This window comes from Convolutriloba macropyga, chromosome 1 (genome assembly GCF_964194025.1).
Source record: "Convolutriloba macropyga chromosome 1, txConMacr16.3, whole genome shotgun sequence".
NCBI lineage: Eukaryota > Metazoa > Xenacoelomorpha > Acoela > Convolutidae > Convolutriloba > Convolutriloba macropyga.
The window spans coordinates 19,310,222-19,331,926 of NC_134468.1; the positions used below are offsets into that span (position 1 = coordinate 19,310,222).

General features: G+C 36.8%; 1 protein-coding gene across 1 annotated transcript; it reads right to left on the reverse strand.

Moving 5' to 3' along the window:
• Positions 1-293: 293 nt before the first annotated feature.
• LOC142336129 (ELKS/Rab6-interacting/CAST family member 1-like) lies at positions 294-20,469 on the reverse strand. Its single transcript, XM_075384693.1, has 7 exons — positions 18,623-20,469; positions 16,615-17,915; positions 15,532-15,687; positions 4,294-4,704; positions 3,524-3,721; positions 2,736-2,985; positions 294-667 (listed from the first exon to the last, which is right to left on the reverse strand). Exons 1-7 carry the CDS (start codon positions 19,131-19,133, stop codon positions 648-650), a joined length of 2,847 nt encoding a protein of 948 aa, XP_075240808.1. The 5' UTR covers positions 19,134-20,469; the 3' UTR covers positions 294-647.
• Between the last annotated feature and the right edge of the window lie 1,236 nt (positions 20,470-21,705).

The window sequence follows — 21,705 nt, forward strand, 5'->3', positions numbered from 1 at the left end:
AGTTTTTAATGAGATTCTCCATGAGACAACTTTTGTATCCCTCAGCAACAGAATTAGCTGCACGAACGTCAGTGGTGGTATAAAGTTTCTGACCCTCATTTTTATGTGGGGTTTCAACTTTAAACTAAAAATTGCGAGTTATAGGGACGAAGATAACATGCGCCTGTACATCACAGAGCCTCACATTTTTAAGGATTCCTTCTGCAAGAAATGGGGAAAACAACGGCCGTGAGAACTTTTTATGTGGAAGTGTCACGATGTTGGTACGGTACACGATAAAGATAAAAGCAAACTAAACTTGAGAACGTTAAATATGAGATAAATCTTTTAATCAAAAAACATTTATTTAAATAAAACAGAATATAAATAATGGGACAAATACTCTATTCACTGCGGAAATACACTGATGATAGTTGATGAGATGTAGTTCTTGTGGTCGATAGTTTGTTGGCTTGAACATGGCCTTCTTAACCGCACACGCACATTTAAGTCTTAATTGTTCCATGCTAAAATGATGCTGTCTCTGGTGTTTAGAGAACAATCATTTTACAGATCGTGTATGGTTAAGAATCATAATCAAATACTTGCTTCGCATAGTTTGGGCAAATTTTTGGGGCTGGTTGATAATTTCACTTTCTCTGTTTCTATCACGCCCACACTCCGTTTTCTGAAACAGATGTAAGAATTTGTTTTTAAGAGGTTCCGTTCAGGCTTATTTGTACATCCCGGTGGAACCAAATTTGATGGCTCTGATAAGAAACATATTAAAACACGAGAATATATCATGGCGCGAATATATCATGATATCTATGAACTTGCAAGATCTTAGCTCAGGTATCAAGAAACAAGATTTTGGCGGGAAATCTAAGAAAGATTAACCATGACATGATAAATTATAAAAAGTGATAAAGATAAATTTATCATAAAAAGATTCAGCACCATTGTATTAGAGTAGGCAACATTTATGAAGAGAAGATTTATCAACAATAAGCTAGAATTATCAAGAATGTCGGATAATTCTAATGCCGTTAGTTTAGTCCCCATGGGCCTGCTTTTTCCAGTATATTAAAATTCTTAGGAAGATGCAAACTATGTATGTACATAGAACACACCTTAGACATCGTCGTTTTATATTCTTTATCGTTTGTTCAATATATTCCATGAATGAAGAGGCAATAGAACATAGATATGAAAGCCGATTAGATTAATAAATGTTCATGCACTCCACAAAACAGTGCTCAACTCATTTCTGTTTGGGGAAAACAATAGTGCAGACTGACTGGAAATAAAATGAAATTGCACTTCGTTCAAAAATCAGAGCACACTTTATTGGCACAGTATAGATTCAATCTATTGATCATCAGATGGTTTTTTCTTGAAAGATTGTTCTCCGATATAAAATAGCGCAGAAGTCAGTTCTTCTAGAGCGGTATGTAAAAAAATTTATCATATTATTAATCCAAAAGCAGACACGAAAGAGTAGCAAATAACGTCGCGCACACAAATTCAATTACACAGCAGCAGAAGTCACTTGTAGTGGAGAGGTCAAATGGTGACAAGAATTATAGCTGGAGACGTCGGCGAGTGAGAAAACATAGACATAATTAGAAGAATGGAAACGAAGTAAACCCTGACTGATATCACGGCCAACTACTCACTTAATTAAACTATGCACTTTAATATACTAATTAGTTCAAAAATTTCATTGCATTGCAACTCTAAAACAGTTACTCTCCACAGAAATGTGCAAACCGTTTTGTCAACTTGGTGCTCGACACAGGAAAGGGAACTCAGCAAAAGCCTAGTTCTCTGTGCAAAAACATATACAATTAACAACGTCCGGAAATTTTTCACAAGGAAGTACGATACTTTTTCAGTCTGGCTACCAAAGTAACAGACAAAAAACTAAGCAAAAAAATAAAAACAACACAGAAACCAAAAATTACCATCGAAGTAAACAAAAATCTTTCTGTGAAGACTGGCTAACAGAACGTGCAAGTAACTGTTCATTGTAAACTTTCCAGATAGTAGTCAAAGATGAGCGATAGTAAAAACATAACTATGGTGAAAAGTATACCAAATATAAAATTTGCAGAAGCCTTTAGGAATAGATAAAAACAGGCACAAAATAGCATGACAATATTTAATTTTTTTGAAACAATAACAACTTTGAATGGATGCCAAAAGGTAATTAAAACCCTTGCAAAAATCGATTGCTACCCGAAGACTCTTATATACTGTCAAAATTTGAGGAAATATTGAAAATCTGCCAAAAAAAGCGTTTTAAAGGGAAAATTGAGAACAAATAAACATCAATTGAAACAAAGAAGTTTGAGTAAAGCTTACAATGGTATAAATTCTACCGAAAGGGCAATTTTTAACATGTAGTGAAAAAGCACTGGCTGAAGAAGTTTGAGCTGAAATTCAAAACTTTTCGGAAAAGGCGCTTAGCTATTTTTTTTTTACATTTTCGCAATTTCTCACAGAATAAAGCATGTATGAAAAATCGTTTGCCTTTCTGCTTTTCGTATTTTTGTTTAGCAGTGTGTCCTCAACATATGTTTCCACTTGCGGCATTGACTTTTAAAAAACAAAGATAACCATTTCTTTTTACTTACTGTAAAATATGCCTAAAAATTACAATGAGATCAATAACAGCCTCCAGCTATCGTTTCATGGCTTGAAAAAGATTTATGACATCAGCAAAATGTTGGAATTACAAAGATACGTCTTACCCTCTGCGCCTTCCACACCTTCTGGTTCCTCCTCTATTACTGAGGGTTGCCGACTTCCCGCCCGACTGCCACCTGCGGATGTTGGATGGGGTGGACCAGGTGGTTTGCCCGGTCTGACTTTGGAGTTCAAATTCTGCAGAAGTGTCATCCTTTTCTCATTCTGCTCATTCAGTTTGCGCATTAACTGTTCCTTTTCTGCGTGCAACTTCTTCAGGTCTCTTGCTGCAGCTGGCGCCTGGGCTGCAGAGTTCTGTAATGCATCAATTTGTCGATGGTTTCGAAATGGGAATTAATAGGAAAATTTAATTTTTTTCTCATATTTGTTTTTAAAAACTCATTTTTTCCGCTGAGCCCCTTAAAGCACTCAAATTAAAGCCTTGAAATAAATTCGGGCATATTGGTAAACAGCAGATAGAAATCTGTTTTCTCTTGGACAAATTGGGTTTCCGCTACTGAAGCTAAACAAGATTGTTATGAATTGAGATATACCTTGGACGAACTCCACAGCTTATCTTGTAAGAATCTTACAAGACCGACGCTTATCTGGCAAAATTCCTGCATATCCGACCGCTATTTTGCAAGAATCTTGCAAGATCGCAAGATGGTGCGTAACCTTACAAGACTCTTGCAAGATTCTTGCAAGATCTTGCAAGACAGCTGTCGGTATTAGACTAGTGTAATTCCCATTTTTTCCACTCAAAATTACTTTTAGACGTCAACGGTGACAGTTGCCGATGCCCTTTTTCATATTAATGCTCAGATAGGCAATTTGGGGATAATAAACTCACCTCTAGGAGAGCAATGTGTGCGTTTTTCTCTCCGAGTGCAGCTGCTAATGCATCGTGTTTCATCTGCATGGCATCTGCCAGCTGTCTTCTCCTGTCTGCCTGCATGTGTTGCATCTTGGCCTCATTCTCACTCAACTGTCCCGCCACTTGAGACAGCTTAGAGTCACTCACCTTCAGTGCCTTCTGCAGTCTCTCAACCTACGCGCAACATCCACATTTTGGGAAAAAGTTTTCCAAATTTAAACAAAAAATTTGAGACCTTGACCCGGGTCAAGATTTAGCTAAGAAAAAATATACAAACTTTTTTTTACTGCATTCGCCCCCAATTTCATAAAAATTTCACCGCCTTCAGATTTCACTAACCTCACCCAGATTCAATCTATTGTTTCACTGGCATTTCTGCGGTGTTACGATTGTTTTTTTGCGGTTTCTATAGTGTTCACACCTCGACCCGGAGAATAAAATTTATAATTATGAATCTTATTAAAATTTATAATTATAATTTTGACAGAACAAACACCCCCCCCCCACACACACACACACACACACACACAGACACAATGAAATTATTCACATACAGAATTTATCTCATTTAAGGAAAAATACTCGCAATTTTGTCCAAAAAACGCTTAAATTCTTCAGATAATGAATTTGTTTATTGCAGGAGGGGGGGGGGGGGGGGAGGGGGGGGGGGGCGGGGGGTTGATTCCATTTATTTATTAATCTCAACACAATCTTGAGGCCTCTTGTATTGCTTTGATCAGTTTTACCTCCACAACCAGGTCGTCCACCTTCCTGTGTGCAGCTGTGGTGACATTATTGTGTTTGGACAACACTGCCTCCCTGGCCACTGTCATCCTTGCCGATTCCTCCAATGCCTGCTCCAACTCCACAATCCGCTTGTCCTTTTCCATCAACACTTCCTGCAATTCCGCTGCGTCATGAATAACATCTCCTTCACGTTTTCTCGCGTCATGTAGTAATTTCTGCTGCATTACGTTTTCATCGCTCTTAACTCGCCTCATTTCGTTCAGTTTTACTTTTAGCTGTGACGTCACGCCTTCCAATTCGTTCACGCGTCTTTGGTGCACTTTTTTCTCATCGTCCAACTCTTTCATTGTCTCCGATGTCTTATCAAGCATCGATTGAGTTCGTGTTAGTTCGTCAATGTAATGGTTCACCTAAAATTATTGTAAATGTTCTGAGGAATGATAAATTTGAAAAGTTGAAAATGTAAAAACATAAACCGACTAAGGTCGGACAAATAGCTCTCGAACAACAGGAGGGGGCTCAATTTTATTCAGCGGGGTCCAGTATGATAAACTTTTGAAAGGGCTTCAAATTTTTTTATTAAGTCTGATTCAAGACCAATACTAAAATTTAGGGTGAAAAAATTAAACCAATTTTAGCGCACTTGTCAATATGTTATCAGTAGTAAACTACCGCGAGTTAAGTTAGCAACCTGAATTCTGAATTATGTCACTCAAAAATTAACAGCCTGGTTCAAAATAAGCAAAACCATTAATGAGATTTTAAAAATGAAAAGAAAACAAGCGTAAGTTGTTCGTCAAAAAGACACACGACAATATTAATTGCTTCAATCTTCGTTTTTTTTTCTGCAACAAATGCTTAAAAATTTCCGGACATCAATCTGTTGAAGCTGAGTTCACTAAATCAGCACGCGGATTTTGGGGCAAATTAAGTAGTAGAGTTAAAATAGCATGAGATGCAAAACATACTGCTACGTTTAATCAAAACCTTATCGATATGTTCACGCTTGTCGAAATAGTAACTATTTTTAGGACCTGTAACAATACATAAAGTCAAACTCAAAATCAATATCGACCAAAGTTCAGTATCAACAGACCAGTTCTGCGACTTTTGAAGAACTTACATATTCCACTGCGAATTTGCTCCAGATGCTTCACGATTGGTTCGCGACGAATTCATTTGTTAATACACATTATTCGACAACTGTTCTACATAATTAATGACCTTCCTCAGACTATTTTACACCGGAAAATGGAAATTTTGAAGAATTGGTCCTGTTTTGTCAATATCGTTGTCTATAGCTTTTCGAAGACGCAATTTTGACAAGTAAAATCAAGAGACTATCAACAGAAAAGTTTCAGAAAATAACCAGCAATAACCATTTAAAATGTGTGACTTCGGAAATCCTAATTGGCAGACAATGCGTACTGGCGCACAATTGCTTGAGCTAATTTCTGTAAATCTGATTAGGGATTGTACAAATTTTTTGACTCGTTGAAAAAAGAACTTTATTTGAAATGCTCACTCTTTCATTTTCAAGATGAAAGTTCTAAGAACACATTGTACAAAAAACAGAGTCACTTTCTGCTACTGGATATATCATAGTCGAATACACTTTTGAATCATCGCAATGCTGAAGTCAATCGAGAAAAATATTTTTTAGAAATAGAGATATTTTAATCTCTATTTGAGATATTTCTAGAAATTTTAATCAACTGTGTTAGAGCAAACTTTACCTGCCAAAAATATCCCACAGATTTGAAATGGTTGAAACGAACTGGGTGGTGTAAAGAATTCCTTGTCATTGATAGAAGAGCAGCCATTATAGTTGGTCCGCCAAATCGGTCAAAGGAAATTAAAACTGGTAAAAACAAAGTTAAAACAACTGTCAGTTTTGATACATATAAGGCCAAGAGCATCATTTAACAAAAACGGAGCGATTCAAAAGCAAATCTCCAACATGGGAAATTGAAAGGTGTAATTTAAAAAACTACTTCAGAGGAATAATCAAGCAAAGAGCGGGCATACATCAGGCCCTTCAAGCGTAATCAGAAAAGCAACACTTTAGGTACAGCAGACAAATACAATAAGTGCTGAGTGTAAAGAAGAAAAAGAACATTAAAGAAAGTTTGGTTTCAAAATAATTGAAGACTCAGATCGACTCAACAGACAAAAGCTTTTCTATCAATAAATTGCGCGGATCGTCGAAGAAGAAATCACAATTATAACGTTGAAATAAGTTGTCAACCTAAAATAAATATACATTAATATATTAGCAAACCCATGCAATCAGCAAAGGATGCAGTGCAAATTAAAGAGTGCCACGCAATGCGCGAAAGGAATTGTAAAGTAATTGCACAACGGACATTTCAATCGCTGATATATTATATAACAGAGCAGTAGCCAAAGTTCAGGATACTATTTTAGACTCATGTTCAACTAAAAGAATCCGCGGAAGAACAGAAGAATAAAACAGGTATCGAACTCAAAACAAAGTGGCGTCTAGAACAAACACGGCTTTAACAAAAATACTAGAGCTAAAAAAGCAAATGAAGGAACTCACAAACAAGCAACCCCTGCAAGAGGAAGAGCGCAAATTAAAAAGCAAAGTGAAAAAAAAAGTCATTAGAACTTGATAATATTCGTTCTGAGTCAACCAATGAGTGGGAAAAAATCACCCTGCTAGAAAATCCCACGAGGAAAGAATTCAAGCTTTTATTTATTAGGTGCCGAACACGGGACTAAATTACGATTCATCAGTAAAAATTCATATCGGAGTAACCAAACAAAAGTGACGTTGATGAAATTTGATGGAAACCTCTGCATTGGCCAAGTTATTCTAGTTATTCTATTGATATAATTACAATAGACCAATCCCATTGTCCGAAAAAAGGCCTTCGCAGAACTAGTGATAAGCGGGGCAAAATCAGCAATACCTAGAATTTAGTATTCTTCAAAGTTCTATGGTGCTGCCCGGACTCCTCTGGAGAGAAAATTGGGAAAGTCTCATATCATCATTGATGCACACATCGGTTTTTCGCAAGGCAGGACAGGAACAGGTAAAAACTTACGCATCTTCTTGTTTAAACAATTTCATATATATTGTGTCTAATATTGTGAACGATCTCAAAAAGTACGGAAAACACTGTAGATAGCAGTAGATAAACTATCTTAGGCTTTTAAAGAGAAATGTTGGTCTATGTAGATGATAAAACAAAGAAAAACATGTGTCGATTAAATTTCGTTAGAGACAATCACGAGTGGCATTTCTTCGGGAAGGGTTTCTAGCCTTCAAGTTTGCATGAAAAAAATTAAGATCAATTGTACAAAATTAGAGGCAAAGTTTTCTCAAAAACATCAAACGTCATTTCGAGTTCAAATCTGAAAGAAACGAAGCGAACTCAAAACAGTCATTGCTCACTATTTGATGTGACTCTTTAAAGTTGGAGCCATCCGATGTTCAGGAATATGAGTGTGATGGGCCAGTACGCAGCAGAGAGAAAACAACCCTTATGTTACGATTGTCTGGGCAAAAGATATGCAACCAAAGATCGTAAATCAAGGCGTTGGTTGTCAACTGATGTACGAAGACGGAAAACCAATTGCTGCTCTCAGCAAGCCAAAATGGGCAAGGGTTATCACTTAGTAAATGTATGTGCAGCAAAAATTAAGCAGAGTAACGAAGTTCAGATTTTTTTTCAGATTGTTCCTGTCTCAATACAAAGCGGTCATAAGAAGAAGAAAACAGTGATTCGAAGGCCTCAAAAACAAGTGTCAATGAAAACTTACGAATGCCAGGCTCAACGTAGCTGGCATACCCGAACAGAAGATCTGAAGACAGAGGAGGTTCCTATAAAAAAGAGACTTCATACAAAATTGCGTTTGATTGTAGCATTTGCAAATCAGCCAATCCTGTTAAGAAACAAAATTTAAAACTAAAACAAACTGAAGAAGAACTTCAAGTATTTTTAGTGTTGTCTCAGACGAAAGTTGCAACATGATGGAGGTTAGCATAACTCTTAGTCAGAATAGCTATGACCAACAGTGCCGACCGGACTGCAAGATCTGGCCGAGAAGTGCAGCTTTTCCTGTTTTTAAGGAAAAAGGACTGGTAGTTAGTGGAAACATGACGGTCAAAAGAAGACAAATTGTTTGCGGTTACATTTTCAGCGAAGATGTAAAATTGTCTGAAATTATCGAAATATGGAAACAAATTAACATTTTCAGATTTTCAAGTGAGGAAATGCAGGTTCAACAGATTCTAAAAAGTACCATCAACGTACGTTTACAGGCGAGCTGTACAAACGGGAGACACCGTGGAGTGAAACAGAGCCAATCCTACTAAACAACTACAGCTCAGCCTGGGTACGTTTTAGTAATTGGAGAAAAAAATCAAAAGGGACACAAACCTGAAAATATTGTGTCAAAAATCACCAAACTGAAATATTCACAATGGATTTGACGCGTCATGACAATGCAGTTCGACAAAAAGATAGACACAAAACCTTAAACGTTAAAAACTGTTTGCTCATACTCAACTACAGTACTTGAATATATAGAGAGCTCTAATCCTAAAAAAGTGTTTTTAGGTAAACATGTGTCTGAGAATCTGGAAGCAACTTATATGTTGCAGTGGAAACATCTAACAAAAAACGCTGTCATCATTGACAAGCTCAAAAGAAGTAAAAGCAAGAAAAAGAAAAACCTAAGGCAACCAACGTCAAGTAGCGACAAAAAAAAGTTTGCTAAAGAGGTGAAATCTCAAATCCTAAAGATGAAATTCCAAAAAGCAGGAGAATCCAACAGCTCTCATCTTTCGTCTATGAAGAGTTTATTTGTGCCAAACGCAGAACAGGGCGGGTCAAGCGGGCTTCAATGCAAAACATCTGTAATTGTTAGTTTGGAAAAACAACGCAACTGAATTAACCTTGTCAAATGTACACAATATGCATCAGCAAGGGGATATAAGGCAATTAATGAGAATTGCTCATCCGTAGGCATGGATCCTAGGCATACAAAACGACCTAAGCTCAATCGAGAATAAACGTGTTGTTGGTAGAATAGTCAAAGCACAAAAGAAAGCAGCATTAATAAAACAATGGCCTGAAGAGCTTTTGAAAATTATGGATTTTCATCATTGACACATCCACTGTGAAGATTGGCCTACGAAACAAAACTGACGTTTCTATTTGTTAACGTCTCTAACTGCGAGAACTGTGCAATCAGAAGCAGTACCCAAGTAATACATCAATTGTTGCCTCAATGCAATTAAAAGACTTATTGTAAAAGAGATATGCCATAAACAAAGACAAGTGGCAAAAAGACACACTCGTTTCGCTGAAAAAACCATTGCAGAAAACGTTGATACATAGAACAAAGAAATGATTGAGAGTTACAAATCAACCAATCATCAGCTTATCACTTTGCAGCAGTATAGGCACGTTTGGTTAGAAGTTAAAAGAAAGAAAAGTATGCAATGTTGTAAAAAACACCTGCCAGCGGGGGCTTTCTGTAAAATATGATGTGTATTTTTAAAGAGATCTCAATGTGCGACCATTGATACCGGTCAATTGAGAGGAGTTGTCAGTTTTAAACAGTTTGCTGTCTATGGCAAACAAAAAACCTTGATGGAGGCAACCAGGTCCATTTGATCGAACATGGCATGAAACGAGGCTAACAAAAATTTGATGGTTAAAAAAATTAATTGAGACAATCGAAGAGTTCAACGGTTTTATTAGATTAGCGATTTCGAATGAACGACGGTGTTCGCAAAAGACCAATAATGAAGAGTTCCTGAGCTATCAAACAGAAGAAAACTTATTTTGACGATGGAATGCAAGGCCGACTTTGGAACTAAGTTATACGGGTAAACACAACCATACTAGTGCAATTTATGTTGTAGAGTTAGAAAAGCATTACACGAAAATCAAATTTCTACATTCTACCAAAAACCTTTTGACTTTTTTGCACTTCTCAATTTTTAGAGCAACTAGTGCTAGTACGACATTATCATACTTGAAAGGAGACTGAAACTCAAACTCTTTCCACCAACAACAATTCCGTTTTGCCATGTACGGCATACGAAATGCATTTTGTTCGATGACTTCACGTTTGCACCGAAGCAGTGTCACTATAGAAAACTGATCACACTTAATTGGCATCGTTATCCACACTCTATGAAAGATGACTTTTTGGCACGCAAAAGAGAGTGACTAGCTTTAGTAGGAGAGCTTGGAAAACCACCCAAAATCAATTGAGACTTTGATTTTCATACATTACATATTGACGTATTGAAAAACAACTACACGTGCGGTAAATTACTTGCTATTGTGTCGTGTTTCTGTATATATATTTAGTGGTTGAACAGTTGAACGTAACATTTACTTGTTAAAAGGAGAACTAACATTGAAATTCGCAATATTACACTCTGAGGAGCAAAATGTCTTTGAAAATTTCGTGCAAAACACGGACTCAGTTTCTCCTACTGGCTATACGATTGCCAATTACTGCTTCAAAAATGGCGTTATTGAAGCTCACTGAAAAAGTAATTTTGGTATAGTTCATTATCCGCAAATAAAATCAGTTTTGAGATTTTCACATTCTAACTGTGGCAGATTTAAAATTGGCATAATTGAAGTCTAAATTCAGTGCTAATATTTTCCTTACAAAGTGTGCAAAATTCAGCTAAAAAATTGAGTTATTAAACAAAGTACAAAAAATAGTTATTGGTTTTAACTTTTTCTACCGATTATTTATTGCGGATAATTGACTTTGAAGTAGTGCAACGTAATCTACATATAGTGGATAATATAGCTTACAAAAGTTTACTGCAAAACGTTATATGCGGACGGTTTTGCAACCGCCGACACGAACTGGGTGATTTAAAGCATTCCTTGTCAATGATAGGAGAGCTGTCTTTACACAATCTAGATTAACCAAGATTAAACTTATCAGCATTTTTTTGGTTAACTTCTATGTGTACTAATACGTGGAGTAAATAGAGCGAGTGTTGCAGAAAATCAGAGTTCATTTTCTTATCCCATCTTTTGCATAAAATTAGCATGAATTGTTGAAAGAGAAACGCTGAAACAATCAAAGCGCTTTTCAAAATTAAAACAAAAGGGCAGCTCTTTCAATTTGCAGCAGTTGCAAAGTGCTTTTATTTGCTAAGAAAATGGAAACGCTCCGGTTTTTGGCGCTTGTTGTCTGATGTTTGCTGTTAAAGTTTACATAATTTACAATCAAGCACAGCCGTTGGGCTTGATAAGACAATGTTACGGCACCACACATAATGAGTGGCTACTATCATAAAAGAGATAACGTCTGCAAGAAATTCCCGAGCCTTTTGTATCGAAAATAAAGCTTGAATGAAGATTAAACTACGGATGTGGTAAACAACATATGGCAGAAAAAGGAAGGAAATGGTAGTTGACAGAGTTATAAAGATATCGCCCAGAGCGAAGAGATCGAAATTTAGGTATGAGCGAGACCTAATCAGACCAGATTCAGGTATGGTCAAATCGGAAAACTAGTGCGAAATGGTTTTTTTTGGGGGGGGGGGGGGGGGCAAAGAATCATATTACTTGATAGGCTGAATAGAGAGATTCCAGCATTCGTGAATTATCTTCCTAGCAGGCTAGCTGCTTGAAAAAGTTTTGACTTCAATTATTTAAAGAGGCCAACATGCAAAAAGATGTAAGCGTTCATAAGTATCTAAATAAATCTAAGATCTTCATTTTGGTTGAAATTCATGTTTAAGGCGTGCTATTGTTTATAACCAAGATTGAAATATTGGACGTAATACAATAATGCAAGTCCTAAAGTCAAAAATATTTTGTCCTATATGGCTGTGATTACGCTGTTCTTCATTAGTTCACCCCCTCGTCTTGTTCGCCCCCTCATACTTTCAAAAAATTGAAATCGATAATTTTTCGAAAACACAGAAAAACTGAAAATAAAAATTGCTCGCTTGAATTACTTCTCCCAAAAAGCAGAACGGCTGTTCAAAAACCAAAATATAGGAAAATAGCTCAATTTACCCGCATATCTGATGTATTTTAGTGCCATTAACGATTTAAAATTTTATTTTGAATTTCGCTCTAATTAGCACTAATCAACCGTGAAACAGTATTTTCTATGTGGTAAATCTTTCCACTTAAAAACAAAATTTCCTAGTTATTCAAAATTTGCAAAAAATCAATAAGCAAAAAGAATATGGAACTCAAAAACAAGAAAATTCAGAACACCTAACAGACCAGAGCGAACTAAAGATATTTAATATCAAGTGGAGGTTATATTTTCAACTTTTTGCCAATAAAATCAGAATTAATATTTAAATTAACTTTGCCTTACTGAACTGAATTTTAATGACTTAATTTTGCTTCTTTTGGTTTTATCTCATTGAGGTGAATGCAAAATGAGTTTCGTTTTTCCTGTGACCTAAAAGTCGTCTTGACAGGCGGAATATCTTTTGAGACTCTGAAAATTCAGCCAGGATTCAAAATTAAATCTTAATACTGTGGAAATTGTCATAGTCATTTTTTCAAATAACTTGAATAAATAAACAAAGAAGCATAAAAAAGTGCCGCATCGTGGAATGAACTTCAATATGCAATATGAAGCAACAGAATCTGAAGTTTTTTAATTGCTTAGATATTTTTCTATGGCGGTTTTAGAAAATGAAGAGCAACGAAATCTTTTGCTCTTCCTTAAAGCATTTTTAGTTTTTAAAGCTTTTTGTAGGTTTTGGTAATCTAATAAAACTCAATCTTAGAAATCAGGAATGTCTTACTGCTAAAATTCCTTGATTTTTTTTCTTTTTTTAGCTTTACATCGGCTATAATATAAAACTTATGGTCCTTCAATAAATACATCGGGATAAAGAAAACAATCTAGTTTTTTTGTATTTCTTTTTGGCTCCTTTTTAGGATACCATTTTGGAACGCATTTGTCAAAGGAAACACCGGGGAATAATACAGCGGCCGATCTTCGATGAATGCCTCTTATCTTTAGTAGGTCTTTTCGACATCTTTTCTTTGATCAGGAATAATTAATGGTTCAAGTTTTGAATATGTGCGTGTAAATTTCATTGACTACCCGGAGGTTGGTGGCAGAGCAAATCAGCGCTGAATAAGTCTAAAGGCATTCTGTTTTTTAAGATTACCAGTACTCTGTTCATATCACAATTTAAACTGGCCTGTCTTTTGAGTAAAATATATTTCATGACAAAAAATGTTCAACTTAACTTCCGCCAACACGGTTTGGTTTATATGCAATTCGAAATTCCTTGTGGGTGTCCATGACATTTAATTTGCGCAGCAAGTCGTAATCACTATGCTAAAAGGGCTTTGTGGTAATTGCCTACAAACCAGCTTAAATATAAATAGTGTATTTATTATTGTAGTAATTACCAGTTATGAGCAACAAAAGTACGACTTTATACTGTTCAGATTTAATTTTGGGTTATGACTATTTTTTAGACGGGATATACTTAGCCTGGACGAACTCTTTGACCTCAATATGATCATAATAAAGAAATACTGCACGTTAAGAAACTTAAAGCATTCTGGAGATACAACGTTTCAGAACTGAATTAAATTAACTCTTGAAATGTGCTGGTCAAGCGCTGAAAAGCTCTGAGACTCAAGTCCGGGTAAGTAAAAGTATCATACCTTTTATAATAAAGTTTTACTTCCTTCTTTGCCTAGTTTTTATGCCAATAAAGAGGTTAGTTAAAATTTCGGAGACTTTTTGGGCCTTATTTGCAGCTTTTCACTCTCTTTTTTGATCAAATTTTTTATTTGGTTTTAAAAATGGCAGTTTGGCGCTATTTGATTATTGCCCGAACCAGAAACTGTGTAATAACCTGTTATCAACTACCATTTAGATAAAAATTGTCGCTTATTTTACCGATTCGGTCAGTCAAATTCTCACGCCAGTTAATTACTAAAACTCAAACATCCAGCATTGCGTAATGGACCGAAATTTTAAAAAAATCTTTCACTTCACATAATCAACGGGCGCTGAAAATTTATTTCATCGATAAGTCATTGAGAGTTGTTGCCTTCTCTCATCGCGAAAGCTGTTGGCTACAATTTTTGGCTGCAGTTAAAAAGAATAGTTCGCCAGCAATATGGTATTAAGAGATACTTGACTATTGCATGTGCTAGATCTAACATCTAAGACGGAAAACCAGAACAGACATAGTCGACTAAGACTCTTGAACGGCAGGTGAGAGGTAGACTTTGGTTGTTGCGAGTTTAAGACCAGCCGCACTTGGTAAGAAGGAGTGGGTGGAAAAGCGGTGGGTTGTGCAAAATAAGGAGGTGTCCAAATATACAAAAGGCCATCACTCTATGATGTTCTGCTTCCTCGGCTGCTTTGATGAACCCTATACTTGGTGCCTACTGAGGCTCTAAGGGAGCTACAAAGATAACTAATACGCTGAGTATTTAGCAGTTTAACCCGTGTCTTTTGACAAGAAATCAAATCAAGCAAGTGAAAAAAAATTTCGAGGAAGAAACGGTCAATCAGAACGTTTGCCTAAAAAAGGACAAGCAGTAGAAGATTGGAAACGGATAAAACATTCGTGGAACACAAAATCTAGAGCCAACCATGCCCATATCAGAGTGAAAAAGAGAACAAAGTAATCAATACTATATTGCCTAACATTAATGTGGAAATATCATTGACAATTTTAATTATCATTTAATAATAATTATAATTGTAGAGTCAGTGGTGGGGACAACAATAATGGCAACATTAATCTTTATAGCTAATAACATCTGCTCGTAATGCTCAAGGTGAAAAAGTCAATTGAAGAAGTTTTGACCCCCTAAAAGACCCTCCACCCTACTCAAACAACAAAGCACCCCCCACCCCCACCCCGAAGATGACTATTGTTACTATAAAAGCTGAAATATATGTGCTCATGTCCTCAGCTTTTACTTCCATTTAAATTTTGGAGCATCGACTTCTGTTTATGGAGAATTGTAATGACCAAAGTCCGAAAACAGAAGTCAAATGTTCGAAAATTTAAGTGGCAGTCAAAGTTGACGTCATGAACAGATATACTCTAGCTTGTATAATAACAATACTTATCTTCGAGTTATAAAAAAAATAAAGAACACCAGTACTCCTCTACGAGGCGTAATAAGACACACACAACTACAATAATCGCTTCGAACTTCGTTCGAGAGCAATTAAAAACCGCTTCCAGTTCTGTTAGATATAGCTACCTGTTCTTCTAGTGCGTCCACTTGTTTCCTGAGTTCCTGCTTGTCTTTAATTAGTTGCACCTTCTCCTCCTGCAGTCTCCTCACCCGCCCCTCCCACTCTCCCACCTCCTCCGTCTTCTGTGACAAGTTGATCTCCAGTGTCTTTATCGCAGAGTCCTAAAGCACAACAAACACACTAACAAACCTTGGTTGTCAATCATTACAGAATCCGGATCTGTAAACATGGCACGTGCCCTTCGGGTCGCAAATAATATTCTTCCGGTACTCTAGGAACGATAGAGAGGATGGAGCTTCAACTAAAATACAAATCTTCTCCATAATGCTATACTTACAGTGACCGGGGGTCCTATGAGTTCTGCAACGTATTGGCTTCAAAAATGTTTAGGTTACGTGACTCTGCCTGAAGTCACTGAGATCATCTGGCGGTTACCGAGAACCGCATAAAGTGCGAGATGTTGAGCCAACTTCTGGCTATGTATATAGAATCTGCGGGTATTTTAAATTCTCGCACTGAAGATCTTCGGCATGTTAAAATACGCAAGAGTACGTTTCAGATAATGTTTTCATTGAACTCGTATTCTTTTTCTCTAAAAACGAGTAAAATGGCACAATCCTATTAGTAAATTAGCTGTCGGCGATGACGTATAGATTATGTGCATTATTATGGCGCTACTTGAGAGCATATGGCTGTATTTTTGGCTCGACAGTCAATGAAGTTAATTTGAGAAATCTTTTTAGCGTCTGAACTTTGATTTTCAAACAAAGAAGATATGAAAATTCTTGCAGGCGACATTTTTTTCAATTTAAAAACACCAGATCCCCGATGTTAAAATAGGTTACAAGAGATATATAAATAAGGACGTAATATTGATTTTGCGAATACTACTGGTACAGAAAAATAAGAAATGCCTAAAACTAAGTGCAAATAACAATAAAAAATTTAAAAAAAACCCATTTGAGTATATAGTTCCTCCCCCTCCCCCCCCCCCCTCAAGAGGGGTCGGAACAATTATTGAGGATGTTATTCATTGTGGTGGGGGGGGGGGGTGTAGTAGAAACAGTTCTAAAGCGTATTTGGCTGACCTTTTTCATGTTGGCAGTTAGCAAACTTGACACTTTCTCCTCGTGTTCTCTCACAATCCGGCTCTTAATCTGATTGTCTTCTGATGAGTCTAGTTGATTATCATACACATTCTTTTGTTTCTCTTTGTCCAATCGCATTTGCTGAATCATTCGTTCACGATCACCGAACACAGATTGTAACTCGTTATGCGATATTGCACCATCGGATAGTTTAGGACCTGTACTGAGTTTCAAACTATCAACTTGGTTTTTTAGTTCGTCTATTGTAGCTCTCATTTCGTGAATTTGTTTATCTTTGAGGTCAGATGAACCGGTATATTCTGAGAAACTTGATTGTCTGAATGGAGTTGAAATATTTTTCTTCTTTTGTAGTAACATTTCACGCTCGTCAATCCGCCCTTTTAGATTATCACTCTCTGATTGTAAGCTCAAAATTTGCTGCTCTTTTGTGAATAGAGCTTCTTTTAGTACATTGATATGTTGGGACTGATCGGAACACTGTTTCATCAGAATCTCCGTTTTTGATTGGCTGGCAACCAGTTCCGATTCCTTCTTGGAACTTTCAATGCGAACTTGGTCCAGTTTTGACTTCAAAAAGTCAATGTGTTCTTTGAACGTGTCTGCACTTGACAACGATCTTGCAGTGTCCATAGTAGTTCCGACCGGATTATTGCTACTGGATTGTAATTGTTTTTCGAGAATTCCAATCTTCTCGTCTTTAGATTCGAGAAGTTGTTTGATAGCCTGTGCAGTTGGTTCTTGGCTTGAGAGGCCATAAGGTGGGGGTGATTTAAGTCTAGTTTCTAAGTCGATTGATGATTGGGTCATCATTTGGGTCTTCAGTTTAGATATCTCCTGATCCTTCTGATTGACTTGAGATTTCAAATCGTGAATTGCGATTTCTAAGTTTCCCACATGGTTTAATTCTCCATTCATTTGAGCCGGATTAGAAGAATTAGGATTAGTACCGGATGAATCTCCCTGAAGAAATCCTTTGGCTTGTAACATTTCGAGTAACTTTTGAATAGACTGGTCTTTAGCTGTTAGAGTTTGCTTCTGTGTTTCAATTCGTAATTCCATCTCTTCCAATGTCTTTTTCAGCAAGTATATCTCCTTCGACTTCTGCTCATTTTCACCTTTGAGGGTTTCAATTTGGAATGTATCGTTTAGGTTGGCAAGCGCTGGGTTGTCCAGTTGACTGTTTTTGGATGCATTGCCGGATGACCCTGTACCACTGCGCAATGTTGCAATACTAAGTTGAGTTCTGAGAGCAGTGTTCTCATTGGATAACGTTTGAATGGCTGCCTACAAAATAAAAGCAATAAAAGCCTTAAAAAACTTTGGAAACATTTTTAATCTGTCCAATGTTTGAAGTCCCAGACTTGACGGACCTCTGAACTCAGCTACTGGGACTAAAGTGACCTCTGATCATCTCTGATCAGAGCATTGCAGATCAAAGCGTGCTAAAATCATACTAAATCCAGACTATTGTCCAGAGTTTTGCGTAACCATAGCCCAGACTCAACAAAGACTATTGATGAGATTTTTGTGCTAACAAAATTGCCTCTGATCAGACCGGCTTGTGTTCCAGATTTTCGTTCGTTCGAAAGGAGCTTCAGACCCTGTGATTTCGAGAGCAATTTTCCGCCATGTGCGGTCAAATTTGTCTGATTGGAGGTCGTTATGGGTCGCGTTTGTGATCATAGTAACGCATGCATTGTATCAATCGAATAGGAATAGTTATCCACTGCTAACTTAATTAATATATTGTAAGCAACAGGGGAATGAGGTAGCCGTCAGCATTGGTCAATTTGAATTAAATAGTGCACGCTCTTTTAAAACCTTAATTGAGAGGTGACTTGTTTTCCTACAATCCAAAATTCCTTACCCAATGTCTTTTTTCCTCAATTGAAAGTTTTAACAAACCAACAAAGCAAAAACATTTGAATAAAAGAATCTCTGTATAAAGTACTTTCTCCTAATTAGTAAACAGATCGATGGATTACACTTGCCTGCAATTGGGCATTTTGATCCAAGACTTTGTTGTGCTGGTCTTTGAGGGCCAGAAATTTCACATTCTCCTCTTTCCGCGCCAGTCGCTCTTTCTTCAGTTCCGGATTCCAGAAACTGGATATGCTCTTTTCCAGTTCCATTGCCTTCTGACTGTTCTCGTGGGCTTCTTTTCTGGAAATTTCGAGCTGCTCAGCCGTGGAACGGAGTTGGGACTTCAGATCTGTTAGGAAAACTTCTCGCGCGTGGCGAACTTCGCTATTTATAGGAACGTGGCCACCTTGGTAAGGATAGGAAACGGTCGGGGGTGAGTATAAGTCGCGATACGCCGGATGAAGTTGTGCGGAGGGCATTGTAGGTTGTTGATTGTTCATGATGCCGTTGTTGTTATTGTTGTTATTTAGAAGATTTCTATCAGCGGATGGTATCCCTACACCTGAGTAAGGTCGTTCTGGTATTTCGTTGTTTTTCCCGTCAGTAGACGCGCCCCAATTGACAGGAGAAAACATTCCTGGGGCAATTTTTGGTAATCTTACTTAAGCACCAATTTTGTGCGTAACTGTAACACAGTAACAGATTCGCTGTAAATAAGTGAGGAATAAAAATCACTTTTTAATCTAAATTTGTGAAAATTGTTCATGCCATGCAGTATTGGCACTGATTAAGACAAATTGCAATCGGCATGATCGATTGAGCCGTCGAAGTAGAATAGATCTCGTCTTGTGATTGGACAATTGGTCAGATTTAAACTAATTTCCTCAACAATAAGACAAATTCCTCCTTTGTCTGGTCATTTCTTCCTTGTCTGATAGGCTGATTAGCAGACGCACACCGAGGACGAAAATAAGCAAAGTTTTCCCTGAACAAGTCAAGTACACGGCAAACAAATAAGACGTTTTGGGGGGAAAATTTGCGACTGTTAATTAAAAGTAGAGGAAAAATGGGAATTTGATTAAGAACCAACAGGTAGAGTTCCTAGTTGTAGTGGAAGATAGAGCAGTGTATATGGATAAATTCTATATATAATGTAGAATACAGCATGGTACACTTTTTGGGGGTATTTCAAGTAACATAAATCAAAAATGCATTAGGAACCACCCGACATTTTGCCTTTTCCTATTATTCATCAACTTTTTTCAGAAATTGTGAGAGAGCGACGGCGTCTAAGGTTGGTAAAATTCAGCGCAAACAGACAAAAAGCGAGACAAGAAGGAATAGTTTGTATAACTTTGTATATGGCAGAATATGGTGAAATAAACAGTAAAAACAGTCAAAAACTGACAATTTTAAACAATCTCACCAATTGGATGAAATGAAACCTGTGCTGCAAGTGTATATGTGCAGTGTGTATGTATGTATGTACGCGTATGTACGTGTGCTTTGTGTGAAAAGCTTTTCTGTTCGGGCAATTAAAATTTACGATGCCATAAATTCAGCTCCTCATCAAATGAGACAAAGTGAATTTCTTCCCAAACGAGGAGAAGCTTCCCAGTTGCAGACTAGCGTAAATGAGTGGTAAACAGATACAACTACATCACAATTAACAGTAGCGGTGGTTGCGGTGGTATGATTACACTATACCTCTATAGCTGTAGGAAGCTACAAATTGCACAATAGAATCGGGTGTTAATTTTTCCCTTGTTATGGAATAAACAAAAACAACAAGCGCGATATAAAACAAAATGCAAATGATTAATAGGACTTTTGCTCCTTTTAGAATATAGTTTTTAAATATGGCATAAAATTATCATGTAGTTTGTGAAAAATAACAACTGCTGCTTCTATTTGCATGTTTTACACTAAAAGCTTTCAGTAGTTTTTCCCAATGAATTGCTAAAAGAAGCTGGTGCTGCTTTCAACCATTGCATTGGATAAATTGTGCGTTGGTGTTACTAGTCGTACATAGTCGCGCTCATTGTGTGGATATGTATGTCTATGCCTAAAATGCACAGCGAATAATTCTGAAAAGGCTCTTATTATATTCAACTTTTCAACCGAAACATGCCTGTTATGTTATGGCACTGGAAAAAAGATATGCGAAAATAAATAAAAAACGAGCATTTGTTGTTTGAAACAATTAAACTCAAAGCAATCTAAACATATAATCAAAACAAGAGTAGTTTAAAAATAAATTTACGAGGAGTAAGTGTTACTCGTACAATATGCGCCTCAACATTGCTACCAGTATAAATAGACAAAATCGAAAATTTCTGCAGACATCTGTTCAAATCACTCAGCGAAGATGATCGGTTCAAGTAGCACAAAAGGTGCTTCAAAAAACCTATGGACAAAATCTCCACACAAGTTCAGGAAGGAAAAACACCCACGGAAATACCCCCCCCCCCCCAACTTGGATGTTGAACAGCTGAGCGTTTAGAGGATTTCGCCGTGCCCTAGCGTCCCGCCCGACTTGATACAAAACTATCGCAACCGCAAAAAATATCACAAACGAAGTCCGGTGTTAACAAGAGTGTTTATTTCCGTGTGTTAATCACATTAATTAAATGGAGAAATTAAATATGATATTACAAATTTCGTAGTGCGGCCAATTTTTAACAAAAAAAGCAAACTGTGATGGGGGTATATGCGCGATTTTGATGACACAATGGATGATTCCTTAGAATGCTTCCAATATACTTTTCAAAACAACACGTCCAAGTATATTCAGTTCTAATCCAACTTTCTCCGCAAAAGGGAATAACACTTCCCTCGACAACCGTAAGGTTGCATCCGCCATATATCACTATTTCAAACGAGTATTTACAAAAAAATCTAAAAAACCGCAGACCAACCATAAAAGAGGAAAAACATTGAACCTGACTAAGGTTGACAGAAACGTTTTTCTCCAGAGACTTTATGTGCGTTTTACATAAAATTATAACATGTTGGCGTTATACATATCTATGGGTTCACAATCTGCCTAACATTTTATATTGTTCAACTTACAAAAAAATGAAAAAAAACTATAAATCTCACACTTTTTTATTTCTCCATAAAATTTTTTGTTCGGCAACAAATTTTCTCTTCTCAGCTAGACTTTAATTATCTGGAAAACAAATTTTAAAGAAATTTTTGTAGAAG